Raw genomic sequence first — 18,068 nt, forward strand, 5'->3', positions numbered from 1 at the left:
GTTTCGTTTACCTGATAATTAGTTATTCATACCTTAATCATCATACCTAGCTGAGTCATATAGTTGACTTCTGTTTATGTATGGAAGTATTTCAAATATTTACAGTTAAAAGTGTTTCATAAACTAGAGGATTTAGAAATGTTTTTCCAAACTGTGAGGTAGTTCTAGTGTTCATTCCTTTATGTTATATAGTTTAAGACATTCATTCGTAACAAATATTATATTATAAAGGTAATATCCAAGTAGTAAAATAATAAACTTTCTGATTACCTAATATTTGTTTTGGAGGCTATCATTGTTTTAAACTCAAATGCAAATTTGTAGAACAAAGCTAAAGTGTTTATTGGACGACTTCAATGGAATAAGTGGCAAATAACCAAAACGAGTGGAAATGCTTGAGCACGCGTATGATGGTATATGCATGCAGTACATACATATTCAAAGATTTGAATAAATAATTTATTTCCATCTTTTTGAAAAAAATGATCTTTCCTTTCAAAACGATGAAAATATATAAATTGTAGCATAATACCAAGAACAGAATTGAATTGAATCAAAACTTCAACGTTTACCAGTTTACCAGCATAACAACAAATTGTGTAATATGACAATATAAAATTCAATGGTCTTGTTTTATTTTTATAACGTGTTCAATGCTATTTTAAAATGACGATATAAAGTAGGATATATATATATCTTAACAAAACAATTGCACACACAAACAAATCGTGTTGTGTGCACGTTTGTTAGTATGATATCTTATTTTGAATCTCTAATGTTAATAGATATACACCAGGTACAGAATATATTGAAATAGCGAAAACATAGCATAACTTCAATAGATATAATACATTGATATTCAGTGACGAGGTTATTACAGTATATATAAATATTACAAAAGTATTGCCAAAGAAATTTGTCCGTGCTTCATTGAAGTTCTAATGAATAAAGCGTTATATAAATACGTTTAACAAAATAATCTCGATAGAACTTTGTAAAGTCGACATTATATAGGTCCAAAGGTGATGTCGAAATATATCACATGGAACTAATTTCTTGCTATAGTTAAGATGCATGTCTGCTCTTATGTAATTCTTCAGACCTGTGTTTCCATACTTAGTCATACTTCATCCCGTATGTCAATGCTTAGTCATCTAGAGAGTTTATTAAGAGAGCTGCAATCGAGATGAGTCTTACTATGTGATCAGTCAGTTTGATCCAGTTAGAAAATGTTATTACAATCTTTTGAAATTAGATAGTACAACTATTTATGGACGACACACTGAAATTTATTTTCAGACTGCTTAAAAAAAAAACAAATTAAAGCGCAGATGATAGCGTCTTTGAGGTATGTTCATGTAGTGACTTACAAATATATTTAACTCATTCTTTACCTAGAATTTCACCTACAAGGAATCACAGAACGGTGAATTTCCATAAACTGCTAACATCAGAAAACTCTGTCATAAATCAGTACAACTATGTTAAAGAGACACAATTTTGATTGGGAAAGTAACTGTGCACTACCAATCTTCTTTTCGATGTAAAACAATGCTGACTGGTATTAGCAATACGTTACGTTAGTCATTTATTAACCATATAAAATTAAATATTCTCAATATATATATATAGAACTTTATATGTAAGGATGTATTAAAGAGATGACATAAATTTACATGAACCGTTTCCAAACCCAAATGATCTAATATTAATATTAAATAGTATCTATTAGGTTTGAAAAAACCTAATAGATACTATTTAAAACCTAACCATATGGTTAACATATTTTTAAAAAATGTATGATTGGTGAATTGAAAGAAGGAAACGTTGTTAAAAACTCTTAATCGGTTGACCTTCCTAACATGTCCTATTTAACACAGTATGCTACCCAGATACCATACTATCTCATATTCATATGACGATACAAAATATCTTATCAAGTTGACGAAATTATATGTCAAGATTATATTTCCTTTATTTTGAATTAACTAAATCTGGGTGGCGTCAGATATTTTCGTGTCTTTACCGTAAAATGAAATGAGTCGTTGTATGTGTGCGTTTGTGTTTATGTGGGTTTTAAGTAAGTGGATTAGGATTTACGTGACATTTTACGTATGGTCGTAATTATATTTGTGGCTTCTTCACGCTAAAATAACCACAAAAAAACCAAAGACATATTTATATGTCTGTGATCATTTTAAGTACGTTAATTTTAAAATATAACATTTCATAGTTTATGTTATTCAACATACGTATGAATACAATAAGATTTGTAATAATGTATCGGCGTCACATTAAAACTATTAAAAGTGCGCAAGTCTGTATCCACGAGTATGTGGATTTGCATGTGGCAAAAGTTGTATATGCTCATGTGTGTAGATTTGAATCTGGGATAATGTTTGCTTAGTCATATGTGTGGATCTCAATGGGTGAAAAATATAGTACTGTTCCTGTCTGTTAATGGGCATGTGTGAAACATATATGCTATTGTGCGTTGATCTGTATGTACGAAAATGTGGGTATCCTCCTGTGTAAATGTGCTTGCGGGAAAGCGTGTGTACACTCGTGAGTGTGTATTTTCAGGTTTAACAATGTGCGTATGCTCCTGTTTGTTGAGTGCATGTCCAAAAGTGTGAAAATGTATATATGCTCTAGGGTGGACTTACATCTGAAATAATGTGTGTGAATTTGCATGTGTGGACATGTTTGTATATTCCATGTGTGTTGGTTTGCATGTGTGGAATTGTGTGTTTGCTCTTGTCGGAGGATTTGCATGTGTATAATTGTATATACCCCCCAGTGTGTCGATTTGCATGAGTGAAGCTGTGGGAACATCTTGTGTACGTGTTCGCTTCTATGAAAATGTATTCATAATTATGCTTGTGGATTGCATGACAAAATGTGTGTACTTAGATCATAATATGTACATCAATTTGTTTGAGACGCCATGACATGGCGCAAAATCGATTAAGCTCTGCACAGTGTCTGCAAACGAAATGGCGTTATATAAACTGGGCAAAATCCATTTTCATCCACATAGATAGAGCGGTGAAATATCGTTCCCACTACCTATATTCACACAGGTGGTATGATTATACTAAAAACTGTTCATACACATAGTAACATTATACTAACAAACTATTTGCAAGTATGGTAATAATTTATTACAAAATTTTAATACTTATAATACAATTAATGTCTATGCTAAAAATATATATTCAATCAGTAGATAACAGTTTACTCAAAATATTCACGCAAATACTAACGTTATAGTATATGATTAATGTACAAGTTTATCAATGATATTTAATCTGCATCACAAACACTTACACTGAGAATTACATAGTTACCATAGTTGTCACATCTGCTTTTTAAACAAATATATGAGTTAATGCATTTATAGCTAAGTACTGGAGATGGATCTATGGAAGTATCGATTATTTTTGTTGTTTTTTCAATAGCTCATTTTCGCCGTTGCTTCTTTTCCAAAGCATGATCGATCGGTCTACAATCGCCCCATATTCTCATCTAACGGAATAAAATAGTCAATTCACAAACACGTTATTTAACTTTTCTTCTGAAATTAAAGTTTGAAATTTGACAATGACGAATATGTGGACGTTGTTACATGAGATATATTATATTTCCACTGAACTATACGGTGCAGTTTACAATAGTCATTGTACGATTGACGAATTGCACTAGAGATAAAACATATACGAGAATCAGTAGCTTAGTGTAGAAATTAATAACTTCCATTCACCCTGCACATAGCCCTAAAATATTGTTTAGTTCATTTTCCTGGACAAATGTATTAATAGCATCAATATTATTGATAAGAGTTGGCATATACATTCTCATTACTAGATGGATACGTCAAGTCACAAAATGGAAATGGAATTCTAACAGATGCAGTTTATGCCAGAAAAGAAAATGAAATTTCTGGACAATGTTTAAAACAAAGTGTTTGCACGGTCCATCGTAATAATGTATAACGTGCTAACAAATAACCATACATTAGTTCTTTGTAACTGAAACAAATTAATTCAACCTGATGTCATCAGAAATGTACACGAAAAAATGTTTAGAGTTAATTTCTTGTTTTTATCTATATTTTGTTAGGGTATAAATCTCAGTGATCTTCATTTTACTACATATTCCCGCGATTCTAATCAGACCTATAAAACACGATCACTCATTGTGGAAGAAAAATGAGATCCTGAGTGCACATATTTGCTTCATATGGATATTAGCGACACTGAATTCACACAATTACCATCTTGCCAGTTTGTGAAAAATAGGATCCTTCTGAACTAATGGAGGACATAAGAGATAGCCGCTGGTGACGAATGGTCAATGAGCCATCAGCATGTATACTAAGTCATAGCGACATTAAATTTTTATTCTATGCACACAAACCCCTCTTGGCTGGTCATTCAGGCGTCAATACAGATTTAGCACAAGGTGTTAAATCATTTACACGGATCAAAAATGAAATACAATGTTTCTGCGCATTAACCTCTTGACACACTTGTGAAGAGACAGGAAAACCCATTTAAAAGATACCTAAGGCCATATGCAACCAATTAGAGTATTTGATAACCATTTACTAAAATATGGTTAGATTATATCGGTCCATTGCCTCAAACCAAATTAGATAGCAGATACACGTTGTCTATAATCAGATTTTCCGAAAGATTCCTAGAGGCTATACCATTCTGAGGACATTGAAACTAAAAATATTGTAAATATTTTGAAAAAGTTTGTTGATAACACTTTTCTCTCTTTCTAACCAGTCTGATTTGATATCCGGACATTGTTAGCAAGTTATGCATGATTTAGACATCCAACAGTTTAAATCTTCTTCCTATCACCCTCATGGCCAAGAGGTTTGGTAAATTTTCTTCAAATGTTGAAAAAATATCTTAAGTATTATCTTGATGATGGGAAAGTATGGAACGAAGGTGTTTCTAGCTGTTATTGAATCAGTTCCTGGATCTTTATGTTTTACTTCATTTGAACAATGGTTTGACTTAACATCCATTGACCTTGCTGAAGTTATTAAATTTTGTTCCAGCCTAGGATTCAGAATTTAATATTCTTCACTATGTCTTAAATGTTGGATTCATATAAATACAAAGGAAATTAGTTTTCTGCTCAGTGATATAGTTTTGGCTCTCGTGTCCATACATCAGGTTAATCTTAAGACTAAGTAGCATGACCCGTATAAAGTTAGAAAAATGTCAGTGACTTAAATTAAACAATTAATACTCGGTCAGGCGAACCAAACACAACTATAACATATAAATATGTTAATGCAACCCTTTAAATCAGCCAATACATTTTTGTCCCTATCCCAAAAGTAAAGATTTAGCGGTGGCCTGAAATCAGACCGTACTGACTCTGGTCTAATCAATGTTCGGAACACAGACATATTAAACTATCTAGACCAGAAGCTGTCGCATCTGCTACCACAATGTTCGAGTGGTCTAGCTATTAGGTGAAAATTAGATATTGTTCCCAGATGTTGCAGCAAAAGCAAATAATATATAACGATATTAATATTTTAGATTCTACACTTGTGAAAAAACATTTTTTGGAGGATGCATGACGTCGTCGTTAAACATGTCACATAGAAAGATCACTAGGGAACCATTCGGAAATTCTAACATCTACTCAGTGATAAAATTTTAACATTCAATTCAGCTTACATTGAATCTTTCTGCGCGTGTGTTACATTTTTGGACATGTGTTTTATTACGCTTGCCTCAAATACATAAAAGCTGAGGTCAAGGCTGTATCAAGTTGCATCTTACGGTATTTTATAAGTGTGGTTTACCTGCGAATTAGTTATTCATTTATTGATCATCAGTATTTAAAATGTTTACAGCTACAAGTTCTTCATACAACAGAGGATTAAGAAACGTTTTTATCCAATTACTGAGAATTCACTTGATGACATATTTACCATAGTTACCATACCTGACTTTGAAACAAATATGTGATCTAATGCATGTACAGCTATGCACGGGGGATGGATGGACGGATGAATCGATCTTTTGTTGTTTCTTCAATAGCTCAGTTTCACTGTTGCTGCTTTTCTAAAGCAGCATTAACCGGTCTACAAATGCCCCTATTCTCATCTAACACAACGGTCAACTGACAAAAAAAGTTATTTAACGTTTCTTGTGAAATTAAAGTTTGAAATTTGACAATGACGAAGCTGTGGACAGATCCAGTTCACGGTATCACATGTGATGTCTCATACTTCCACTGAATTATAAGGTACAGTTTACATTAGTTTTTATACGATTTACGAATTGCATGAAATAGTAAAAATATACGAGAATCATAAGCCTAGTGTAGAAGTTAATAACTCCCCTTCACCCTGCACATAGCCCTAAAATCTTACTTAGTATATTTACATCGACAAATTTATCAATATCATCATTAATATATATACGAGTTGAAATAGACACTCGCATAACTAGATGGATACGTCACGTCACAAAATGAAAGTGGAACTCGAACAAGTGAAGTTTATGCCAGGAAAGAAATGACATTCTGGGCGATGTTTAGAACACAATTCATGTATGGTCACCTGGGATAATGTATAACGCGATAACAAATAGCCATACATTAGTACTTTATAGCTAAGACAAATTTATTCAACCCCATATCATACGAAATTTGCAGAAAAATAATTAAAATGTTTAGAGTTAATTAAATGTTTCTTATATGTATTTAAAAATTACTGGCAGTGTTAAAATTAATATGACAATCGATCAGATAGGCCTTGTCTTCGACCCCAAAGTACACGTTTGAAGCTTTTTGCAATATACAGTTGATTTGTTTTAAAATGAAGGTCAAGTTATGAAGATAAATATATATATATATATATATATATATATATATATATATATATATATATCTATACATACATATATATATACATACATATATATATATACATATATATAATATATATATATATATATATATATATATATATATATATATATATATATATATATATATATATATATATATATATATATATATATGAAATAAACTGACAATGAACAATGCAAAGCTGGGAGCGCTTTGGATTCTTAATGAGTAATTTTCAAATACAAAACATATTCAAGGAAAACAAAAAAAAATAAAAGACCGTTTGTGTTTCTTAAACATTACATTGCTGGTTCTATAAGTTTTAAACTTGCACATTTATTTTGTGTCAACTAGTTATCTCAGCTTGTTTTGGATGTTTGAAAGTATTTGTATTGACCTAAAAATCAATGACCAATAACGACATAGATTGTTTTATGTAATTAACTATTCCTTATACCCGCCATGTATAGCCTATCTTGTGCTGAAAAATGGCGTTAAACCATACAACAACAACAACATTAACAAAATTCCTTATACACACACCCACACGCACATATATATATGTACATATATATATATATATATATATATATATATATATATATATATATATATATATATATATATATATATATATATATATATATATATATATATATATATATATATATATATATATATATATATATATATATATATATATATATATATATATATATATATATATATATATATATATATTTATGTGTGTGTGTGTGTGTGATTATTGTGCATAGAGAGACAGAGAGAGGGAAGTTGTTGTTGTTTTAGGGTTTAACGCCATTTTTCAGCAAATGATTGGATCTGTATAGCGACCGGTACTAATGGTGGAGGAAGAACCCGGGATATCCCTGGTTAGAACCAGCGACCATCGAGAAGCTACTGACAAGCTTTCTCGCATACCCAAATTGGCCAAACCCGACATTCGGAGCCAAGCATACAGAGGGGTGATGGCAGTGATTCGTAACAGATAATGACTTAGACAACTCCGGCACTCAGGACCGCCAAAGGGGTAAGAATGTGGTTTGTGAAAGTAACATGTATAACATAAGACCACTTACTATTGCAAACCTAAAAACATAAGTCTAATACGCCCCGCCAGGCTCCAACAAGCCATACCTAGCTTCCATAACCTTGGTACACAAACAAACATGTATAAGAACGGCAACATTGTGCTTCTTCGTTCATTTACGAGATCAAACAATACCATTTATGTTACACACAATATGAGTTAATTTTGTTTCTGCCTAGCTGAATTCTTATTATAGTAGATATTGATAACGACAAACCTTTTTATGATGATACTGTTCGCTTTGAAACAATAAAGTAGACGGAATGTCTACGTCGATGCTGAAAACTAAATAAGGCGGATAGGCAAGAAGATTGGACACAGAAAACGACCATGAATGAACATAAATGAAGCCGGATAGCTTATCACTCATAAAAGTGTATATTTTACATCAATAAAACATTGGTAATCTAATAGACGACGGAATTTAATAAAGAAGGTAATTAATATTTTTCAACATTATCACTGTATCCATATTATGAAACTACCGTTCATGTGGCCTAGTGGTTAGAGCTTCTTATGGGGGAGGACGTGGGTTCAATGCCCTGCCGAGGCGTATCAAAAACTTACAAAACTGGTACTGGCAGCTACCTCGCTTAGCGCTCAGCATTAAGAGATTAGGTTTAAGCCTTGTCGGCCTGTTGTCAGGATATTGTTACTTCGGTACGACATCATGATACATGTCTGCCGCATGATGCCCCAGTGTTTGACATCACTGTAAACAGCCACAATGCAGATATCGTAGCGATATGGCTGAAACACTATTAAAGAAACATTACAACTCAAAATCCACCAAATGTATACCTGTTTCTACACAAACTAGATGGCTAAGAATCGGTTGCACCCACACATCGTACCATTTTATCAGTTTACTTCGCTGCATCGCTGCATAAATATTAAGCAAAATGAGGAGCCGTCAAGATGCATTTCAAACTTTAAATATATTTAAATTCATCTAAATTATTATACTTATTTAACTAGCATTGCTACCGAATATATTGTTATTTATATCATCTATTAATAACTTTCTCCTTTCATGTGCTTCGTGAAATTACATTTTCCCGTCATTCATAACTCCATAGAGAGAGAGAGAAATATAGACATATATACAAAGAGAGACAGATAGACAAAGAGAGAAACATAGAATCTAACAAACATACAATCGTGCTAGTGGGGTTGCGTCACTTACCAAAATACGTTGACTCTCTCTCCGTTCCTATAGATTTATAGGTATATTAGTCTGCTGCCTTACCAACCCACGCCCCATAATGTGTGAGAGGGCAGAGCCTAACCCTAACCCTAACCCTTTCAAACATTTTAATATTACATAAGTTGCGTTGGTGTACCCATATTAAAGGGTTTTATAAAACACGAAGGACACATATAAATAAGAAAACCATTAAATAAATCGCCCTAAACGTACGTATATTCCTCCTAAAAAACAATAGTAATGCATAATCTTGACAATCTAGTGAAAATTTAATATATATATATATATATATATATATATATATATATATATATATATATATATATATATATATATATATATATACTATTAGTTTTGACCGAAGAGATAAACAGTAATGGTAATATCAGTGTCCTAGTTCATAAATGGATTTGCCGATACATATCACTAAAACGTTTACAACAATTAACATTCTGAAATACTTGGTAGCACACTCAAAGGGTACAGCTACTTGTAATGCCATGTTAAAGTGCCTGATTGTCATGTATTTGTAATCACATCACATGTACAAAATATTGTGGCATTTGATATATTTGTTGCCAAAACTAGTATAGTAAATATTATTTATATATGTGTATTTAATTAGGCAAATACGCTGGTTTGTTGGTGTCATTAAAAAAAAGAAACGTATATAGAAAACAAGATTGATTAAATCAGTGACCATACCATGCCAATGTTGTGAATATAGTCGATGCAGAGATTTGAATGCCGTCAGTTGTGTTTAAGAGTCAACGTCCATAATGACATATGTATTAATATTTCATCAAAGACTATATTTGCGTGGTATGCCGCTAAATTCACAGTTTCAATGAGCTAATTACGCACATACTCGGGTATTCCAAAGATGATTATATCAAATTATCACAGATCTGCTATATACATTTAAAATTAAAGAACAACCTGAACGGAATAAAATTGAAAGGTGACAATATCTTTATTCGAAGAATATGTATTTGTTATACAGCAAATACAGATGTGATCCAAACGGATTTATTCAAGCATGAGGTATTTATAGTGTTTAGTGTTGAAAATCTCATTGGACGTGTCCCCGATTAAGATCTTTACTGGTCAACTGCCTGAAGACTGTACCATAGATAGCACAGATGGACAAGTGCCCGAAGGCTGTAAAATAGACAGTTCAGCTGATCAACTTGGATTTGGAAGAAACACTTGTACCCTTCAGTGACGCGATTATCAGAGATCTGCTTTTTCTGAAGGCGAACGCAGATCTAAACATCCTTATGTACCACAATAAAACAACAGAATACTTTAGCCAAGCAGATTACCTTTGACTAAGTGGATTTAAAATATTTCACTTGTAACTTGATCATGGTCGACGCCAGGGACACTAAGAAAATGCGGTTTTGAAAACAAAATCGGAAAAATAAGTTGGGCTGCACTAAATTTTAGGAATCAACATATTGTGTGCTTCTATCATCTCATGAGTTCTTGTGTTAGAGTAAAAATAACTTTTTCATCATTTAAAATGGCACAAGAAGCTATCTCGCTTGGTGTTCAGTGTTAGGACTGGTTGCCATGGTATTAGACTAATGTTTTGGATGTGGTTGCATCATGTCAGCGGCATGATATCACAGTGTTAGACATCACTCTAAACATCGACACTTGAAAGATCCTAGCAATATGAAAAATATTGTTAAATCTTAATTAGAATTTCACAAATACACATACCTAATTTAACATGGTTTATAATTGTTTGGAAATATCCATATGTCTAAGACCAATTATTCATTCAAATAGTAAAGCAGTTCTCATTGAGTTTTCAATGCTCGCGAAACATAATTACAGTAGTGCCTTAAAAATTGGAATGATTAAAAAGTTATATAATCTATTCTGATAACGAGTATTACATATTATATTTCTACTTTATGCTTATTCTCAATGTATACATTGGGCATTGTTTATTTCCTCATTGTGCCAATTGTTTTCGTAACAAAAATAAATTATCAAACTAGTTATCCGTTTCTTAATGCATATGATAACTTCACCAACTAAATATATTCAATAAGCTTTTTTCTTCTACTCCTATTCAGGTTTTGTTTTTGGTTTAACTAATGTTTCTTGTTTATCAGGGGGGAAAATGCTCTGTTGTAACATGTCTGCAATTCCAACAGCCGTTCAATTCTTCTCATACTTTACAATTGTTTTACGAACTGTATATTGTATAATATTTATGTAGTTATTTATAAAGTGTTGTAAACGTTCTTTCAATCATATGCAACGTCGCACCAGACGTGTGCTCATGCTCACTCGTGTGTCCATTTAAGATCACAGAAAAGAAGTTAAAGCCTATTTCCCCTTTTTTTATTACGTCGAACCATTCTCTCCGGATCCAGGACTTCTGAGTTTCCGTTAATTTTCGTGACAGGTTCGGTGCCTAGTTACTAATGTTGGATTTTATTATTTAATCTCAAAAACTAAGTTGTGTAAGGCGCATGTTAGTCGTGAACTAAGCGGAAACCATACGTCCAATAACATACTCACACATACCTACAGACTAAACCACAATCATCACCTCACCCCGAATACCACACCTCAAAACTCTCTCTCTCTCTCTCAATCTCGGTTGCTGGTAATACCATGTTTACAGGCCCATGGTCACTCTAAGCAGTTACGTCAACGGAATATGTTGAAAGAGGTAATGTTTGTTGTATGATATACATCATCAAGATAATGTTTGAGATATGATATTAAATGAGGAAGGTCATGTTTGAATTATGAATGACAGTGACAAATTTACTGATTGATGTATCACATACATAAACGTACGAATGTATATGTGTTGTATGATAGAAAGCACCAAAGTAATGACTCGTGTATGATGATCAGTGAGAATAGTATTGTCTGAAATTGTATATCGGCAACTGTAATGTTTCATATATGACATATATAAACAAACGTCATGCTTGCTGTATGTTAGAAAATGACAAACATAATGTTTAGATGTAATATAGAGAGTGACAATGGTAATAGTCAAGATATTAATTACGCATACGCTACATAAGGTAGCCATTAGTTTCAAATTTCTTCTATCAAACTGGAGAAAAACGATCAACGTAACTTCGTTGAAATGATAACAATGCATATTCCTTTATACTTAGAGTATTAAAAATGCAAATCATGTTCTTGTATCTTGGTGTCAAGTTCGGTGAAAATGGTTTGCAAGAAGCTATGATATGTGTTGCATGAACAAACTGAAAATGTACATTTGACCTCTCATTCTTCAAAATAGCTTATAAATCAATTAGTCAAAATGTATTCCAAAATTTAGTCTAGAAAGGAATGTGTTTATCTCAAATGTTGATGATAAACATTATATAAGTAGTTTAATTATAAAATGTGTGCTACGAATGAGCCTATGTGACCCGCGTAATATCGTGGTGTAAGCGTGCACGAGATAGTTAACATCCTCTCTAGATCCCGTCTTCACACACGCACATACACACATACACTCAAGGGTTAACTGATGACGTTATTGTGTAATCTAATTCAGAACGTTCAATGATCACAGTGAAATAGACCATATTAAGGCAGTTTAACAGATTTAGACAAGGTAGACGAATATGTATCCTATGTTTACCTATAAAGTTTACATTTGTGATGTTTCATCAAATCTCTGAAGGGATGTAATTGTTTGATGATACTGTGTTGGCGCAGTTTTCAATTGTATGATTCTGAAAAACAACTGTCCAAGCATGTTTCTCATAAGGTTAAAGAAAGGTTAAGATGATACCCATTATAGTCATTGACAAAAAGTTATTTCGGTCCATATTCTGGATCCAGGCAAAACTCAAGCTCCTCCTTCCCTTCTAATTCATTGGCTGGTCCGTTTATGACATGTCACAGAACTTCAATATAACCTGAGGTTTCTTCATATCCAGGCACTTGAAACATATGTGCGGTATTAGAGAAACTCATGTAGAAGAAAGCTATAATTTGATGTTAAAAGGTTGTATTATTACGAATTAGGTAAAATAAAATACATCAAGATGCATGCAGTCAGATCTCAAACATGGATAATTCTCGCATGTTTGGCATTCATGTCGCATTGGTGCAAATGCATTTGCTGTGAACAGACAATTGTTGAAAACAAAATGTCACACGGAAGGCATGGATTGGAGAGGAATATATTTCACCTTGCACTTAGCAACCCCTCCCACCGTGACATCAGCAAAAATAAACACACCATGAGAGCCGTCAGTGCAGGTAAGTAACAGTACAGCTGCTATTTTTGAGCGTGTATTGGAGTTACGTCCAAATTAAGAAACAAGTCAAGCAATATCAGATGATTGCAGGATTGTTGAATTACCTTCTGACGATTTGCCCTTAGGTTGCATAGAATGTTATTCTTTGAAAGTTTAAATAATCATACCTCCGTAATGAATTATCATATTTCAATGGACTATTCTGTTTTTACTCTTTCATAAAAAACAATTTTATTATAAAACAGTCTCATGCCAATTATACTGAGGAATCGAGTCATTTGATATGGTTACTTATGTTCTGTAATTTTGTAACAGAAATTGTGAAAGTAGGCAGTGGCAAAGGTTAGGTTATTCTTGAATATCATGCTTTGTGTATAAACATGGGATGATGAAATACCATATCTATAGAAAATAATTAGATATATATTATTAGTTAAAGCAATGATTTGAAATTAAAATTTGAGCATTGTAACAAGCATGCAGATGTTGTGATTTGGTTTAAAATAGCTGTTACAATTGTATATATATAGATTGAAAATGTATATTTAATATCTAATTGTTCGAACTATTTGAAATTGAACAAATGCATGTCCACATTGTTTGCCTATAAAACGGTTATCTGTATTTCTATAGCCTGTGAGAACATATAAATGTAGTTTGGATTATGATATGAATATTAACAATGAGATAATTTAAACAACCGGGTAATTGTGAATTATATATGGTGCAGAGCATTTCACATTTGACTTTCTCACACACACACGTACACACATTCATATATACTTACGCACGTATACAATCACAAGTGTGTACTACTATTGACGTTTTGGTGTTCCAAATCCGATAATTCCATGAGCATTATGTAATCAGCCTTATTTCATCTCACGAAATTTATTTTTGAAGAAATCCACCTGTGCACATTTCAACAAGGTTCATAAGTTGGATTTCAATGTTAACCTGTCCATTTTGCATTTAGAACCTAGCGTGTCATGTTCAAGTGGAGTGAAATCGTGATCAAGTATTTGAATCATGGTCAATATGTTTATTGACATAAATAGCTTTTGGTCAGTAGTCCGGGTCAAAAGGAAGTCAGAGCAGACTCCTCGTCTAACTGTATTGGGTAATCTCTTAAGACAAGTTTCACAGCTTACATATAAAAAGATGTTTCTTCACATTTTGGCACTTGAAATGTATCTAGAGTATTAAATAAACCATCACGTTGTTGAACAGATAATGTTATACAGTACTTGTACTGGGGCTATGTTGTGGATCGAAAATTCACAAAACATACAATGGGTTGGGACCGAATATTGGTGGAAACTAAAAGCTAGGGGTGACAACAAAAGATATGGAGATAGGAATATTGACCAGTCTGGAGTTACACCAAAGACCGAACCCGTTAGAAACAACTCAATGTACAAATCAGCCGTGCTATTTATTTTAGAACGTTATAACAATCTACGAAACGACGATGAACATCAAACACATAAGAAGGAAGCAAAAAGACGTTTATTTTCACTTAACAACAACCTCCCACGTGCAAACCACAAAATAAAGCGGAATAGGCTCACCATCAATTTAGTTTATCACCGCAATCAACACGGTGGATTTCGTTTGTATCTGAACCGATTGTTGGTCTTAGCTACATATTGTGAAAATATTCAAAAAGACTGGGACGATACCAATTGAGGGACAGACATTTCAACTGCAAGCATTAACATGATAGTAGAAGGAAATATGATAGGAATATCGCCTCATGGTAGCATTGTTGCTACAATACATTAAGCACACGGATAGGATTTAAAATGCATTTTTGCAACAATACATTGAACATAGGTATATCACCTAAAATGCATTGTAGCTACAGCACAGTGAGGACAGGGATAACAGCTAAAATTCATTGATGCTACAACACATTAAGCACACGGACAGCTAGTAAAATGCATAGTTTCTACAACACATTAAGCAAAGCTACTAAAATATATCGTAGCTTGAACAAAGTGAGCACAGGGATGGTACCTGAAAGTCATTGTTGCTATAGTACATTAAGCATATGCATATGCACCTTAAATGCATTGTACACAATATTGGTTGGACAGTCAATATATACATACACACACACAGTGATATATATATATATATATATATATATATATATATATATATATATATATATATATATATATATATATATATATATATATATATATATATATATATATATATATATATATATATATATATATATATATATATATATATATATATATATATATATATATATATATATATATATATATATATATATATATATATGGGACGGTGGGGGGTAGAGGCATTTCACTTTTGCATTTTGTTTTGCAATTTGCCACAGTAACTAATTCTTTGGATATAAAATTATATAACCTTTTAGGTAATTAGCCTTATCCTCCACTAGATATGATGAAACAAAGAGTCATTATCGATACATTCATTTTGAGAACCGTTTGAGTTTGATGACATTTTATTTAACGGCATATGTTATTTATTTTCAAGTTAGTTGGACGTAATTTTGTTGTTGAAAGACACATCTTGTACGATTACACGTAAAATAACCAGTTTTAACATAGACAAATGAGGTAGCCAAAGCAAAGTAAGCGGATATAGCGGAGTGATTGTGTGACCAGCAGAAGACGATCTTGTTAGTATCACCTGAAATATTAATATGAGCTTCCTCTGACCCATCTGACACCATTTATGACATACTTTGGACATTTATATTGGGATATGAGTCAGTCTCAATCGCCTTTCAAACAGTTTGATATTTTCACCAACACTAACTTCTAGCCATAATACATGCCTTATTTTGATCTTAGATACAAATGGATATAGGTGGTTACTGACTGTCAAAATGCTTTTGTATTTTGAGTTATTAGTATGAATCACATTCACTTACTGTATTAAGAGACACATTTTTCCCCAGGCATCACTTAATACAAGTACATGATTTTCTATGTAGGCAGGGATGTCACCAATTGTAATATAATCCATCTCCTTCAGGACCTGTAACCTGTGGGAAAAGGCCATTGATGGAGCGCGGCAAGCGGGATGTGACGGAGGAGAAACAACTAGCTCCGCGACCAAAACTTGAGAAGATAATTGGCGGAAGGAATGCAGTGCAAGGAGCAAACCCATGGCAGGTTGGGATCAGACGTCTTGTAGGCACCTTGCATGATAGCCACTTCTGTGGAGGTACTATTCTCAGTGAATACTGGATCCTGAGTGCAGCTCATTGCTTCCAGTGAGTAATGGTCTCTCTTTTGATTTGCTAACATAAGTGTATAGTTTGGCATACGTTAAAGATATATATTTGCAACATTGCTGCAAATGTCCGTATTGCCAACATACGCTATTTCAGACTTGTTCTCAGGGTGCCATCTTCATTTGTAAACAATCTATCACAAAATACAGGCATTTAGGTAAATGATCGTTTCATTACATCACATCATTGCTGTTTAAGATATAGATGTAATCTGTTCAATCCATTTTCCCCTCTCCGGATTGGAGGCCATTGATTTTTTTTAGCACTTTCTCGTATCTTTATCATTACAATTATGAATACGATGACAGCAACAAGACGGATATATGATAGTCGTATTGATGTAAGCTACACTGATTTTTGTTAATGTATCAAATTAGGATGGTTTAGTGATACCGACGTAGAAGTTGAGAAAAGTCAGCCACGGTTGGTGACACAACTTCATTGACTTGATTGTGATTTAGTTCTTTCAAGATTTGAAATCATATAATATTTATACTGTGAAATAACGTCTCTAGATTTTGTCATCTTACCTCCAAATTTATACTAGGTTTTTCTCTTAGGAAATACAGTTCTTGCTTAGCATCAGTAGATTTATGTGATCCTATTACCAGGATTTATTAAAAATTCCATTAAACTGTGTCCATTCTCCTGTCTGGTCTGTATATATGGACATGACACTAACATATGTCGTACATGGAGATTGGGTCACTGTACCCCACTGTCCATAATTGGTTAAAAATTACCTGAAAATTGTACTAATGATGTCAATGCTAACACCTTACCACTGTGATCAAACTTCTAATGAGAGTCCAACTGCAGATGAGCATGACTTAAAGCAAAGATTGGTCATTGTCACCTAGTTCTCAAATTGTATTCTAAATTGCTAAAAACAATAACTACGTGCATCGTCGACGTATTAACATGAAATGTACAATTTCGCATTTCATGAATTGAAAATGTGTCACGCACCAACTTTATGACTTACCTTTTAGTATTTATGATAAAGTGCAGACTATTAGTGTTGGCTCTAATTTCAAAACACCAATAGCTGCTATATAAAATGTGATTAAGAATGAAAACTTTTCACACCTACAGATGAGTCACTGAGACTGATTTTACAGTGTAGTTCATATGATGCCTCTGTTCAGATTATAACACGTTTAAATCCACTTTTAAACTTATCAACTACACCAAGAATGCATCCTGGAATGAAAACATTTTACACATTAAAAGTGGGTCACCCAAGTCACACACATGTGGCTTTAAACAGTAATTAAAGATGGTGTATGTGCCCAA

At 32.9% G+C, this 18,068-nt stretch overlaps 1 protein-coding gene across 1 annotated transcript in view; it reads left to right on the forward strand.

The window, feature by feature from the left end:
- LOC149770061 (transmembrane protease serine 9-like) overlaps positions 1 to 18,068 on the forward strand; it is a gene marked incomplete at its 3' end in the record, with an annotated part of 94,851 nt that overhangs the window by 69,764 nt on the left and 7,019 nt on the right. The window contains exon 5 of the mRNA XM_089949459.1: positions 16,511 to 16,751. Coding sequence (XP_089805585.1) covers positions 16,511 to 16,751 — 241 coding nt within the window. The remainder of the gene's footprint in view (positions 1 to 16,510; positions 16,752 to 18,068) is intronic.

The sequence above is a fragment of the Sinohyriopsis cumingii genome, unplaced genomic scaffold (assembly GCF_028554795.1).
Source record: "Sinohyriopsis cumingii isolate HCF-2022 unplaced genomic scaffold, ASM2855479v2 utg002785l, whole genome shotgun sequence".
Lineage (NCBI taxonomy): Eukaryota > Metazoa > Mollusca > Bivalvia > Unionida > Unionidae > Sinohyriopsis > Sinohyriopsis cumingii.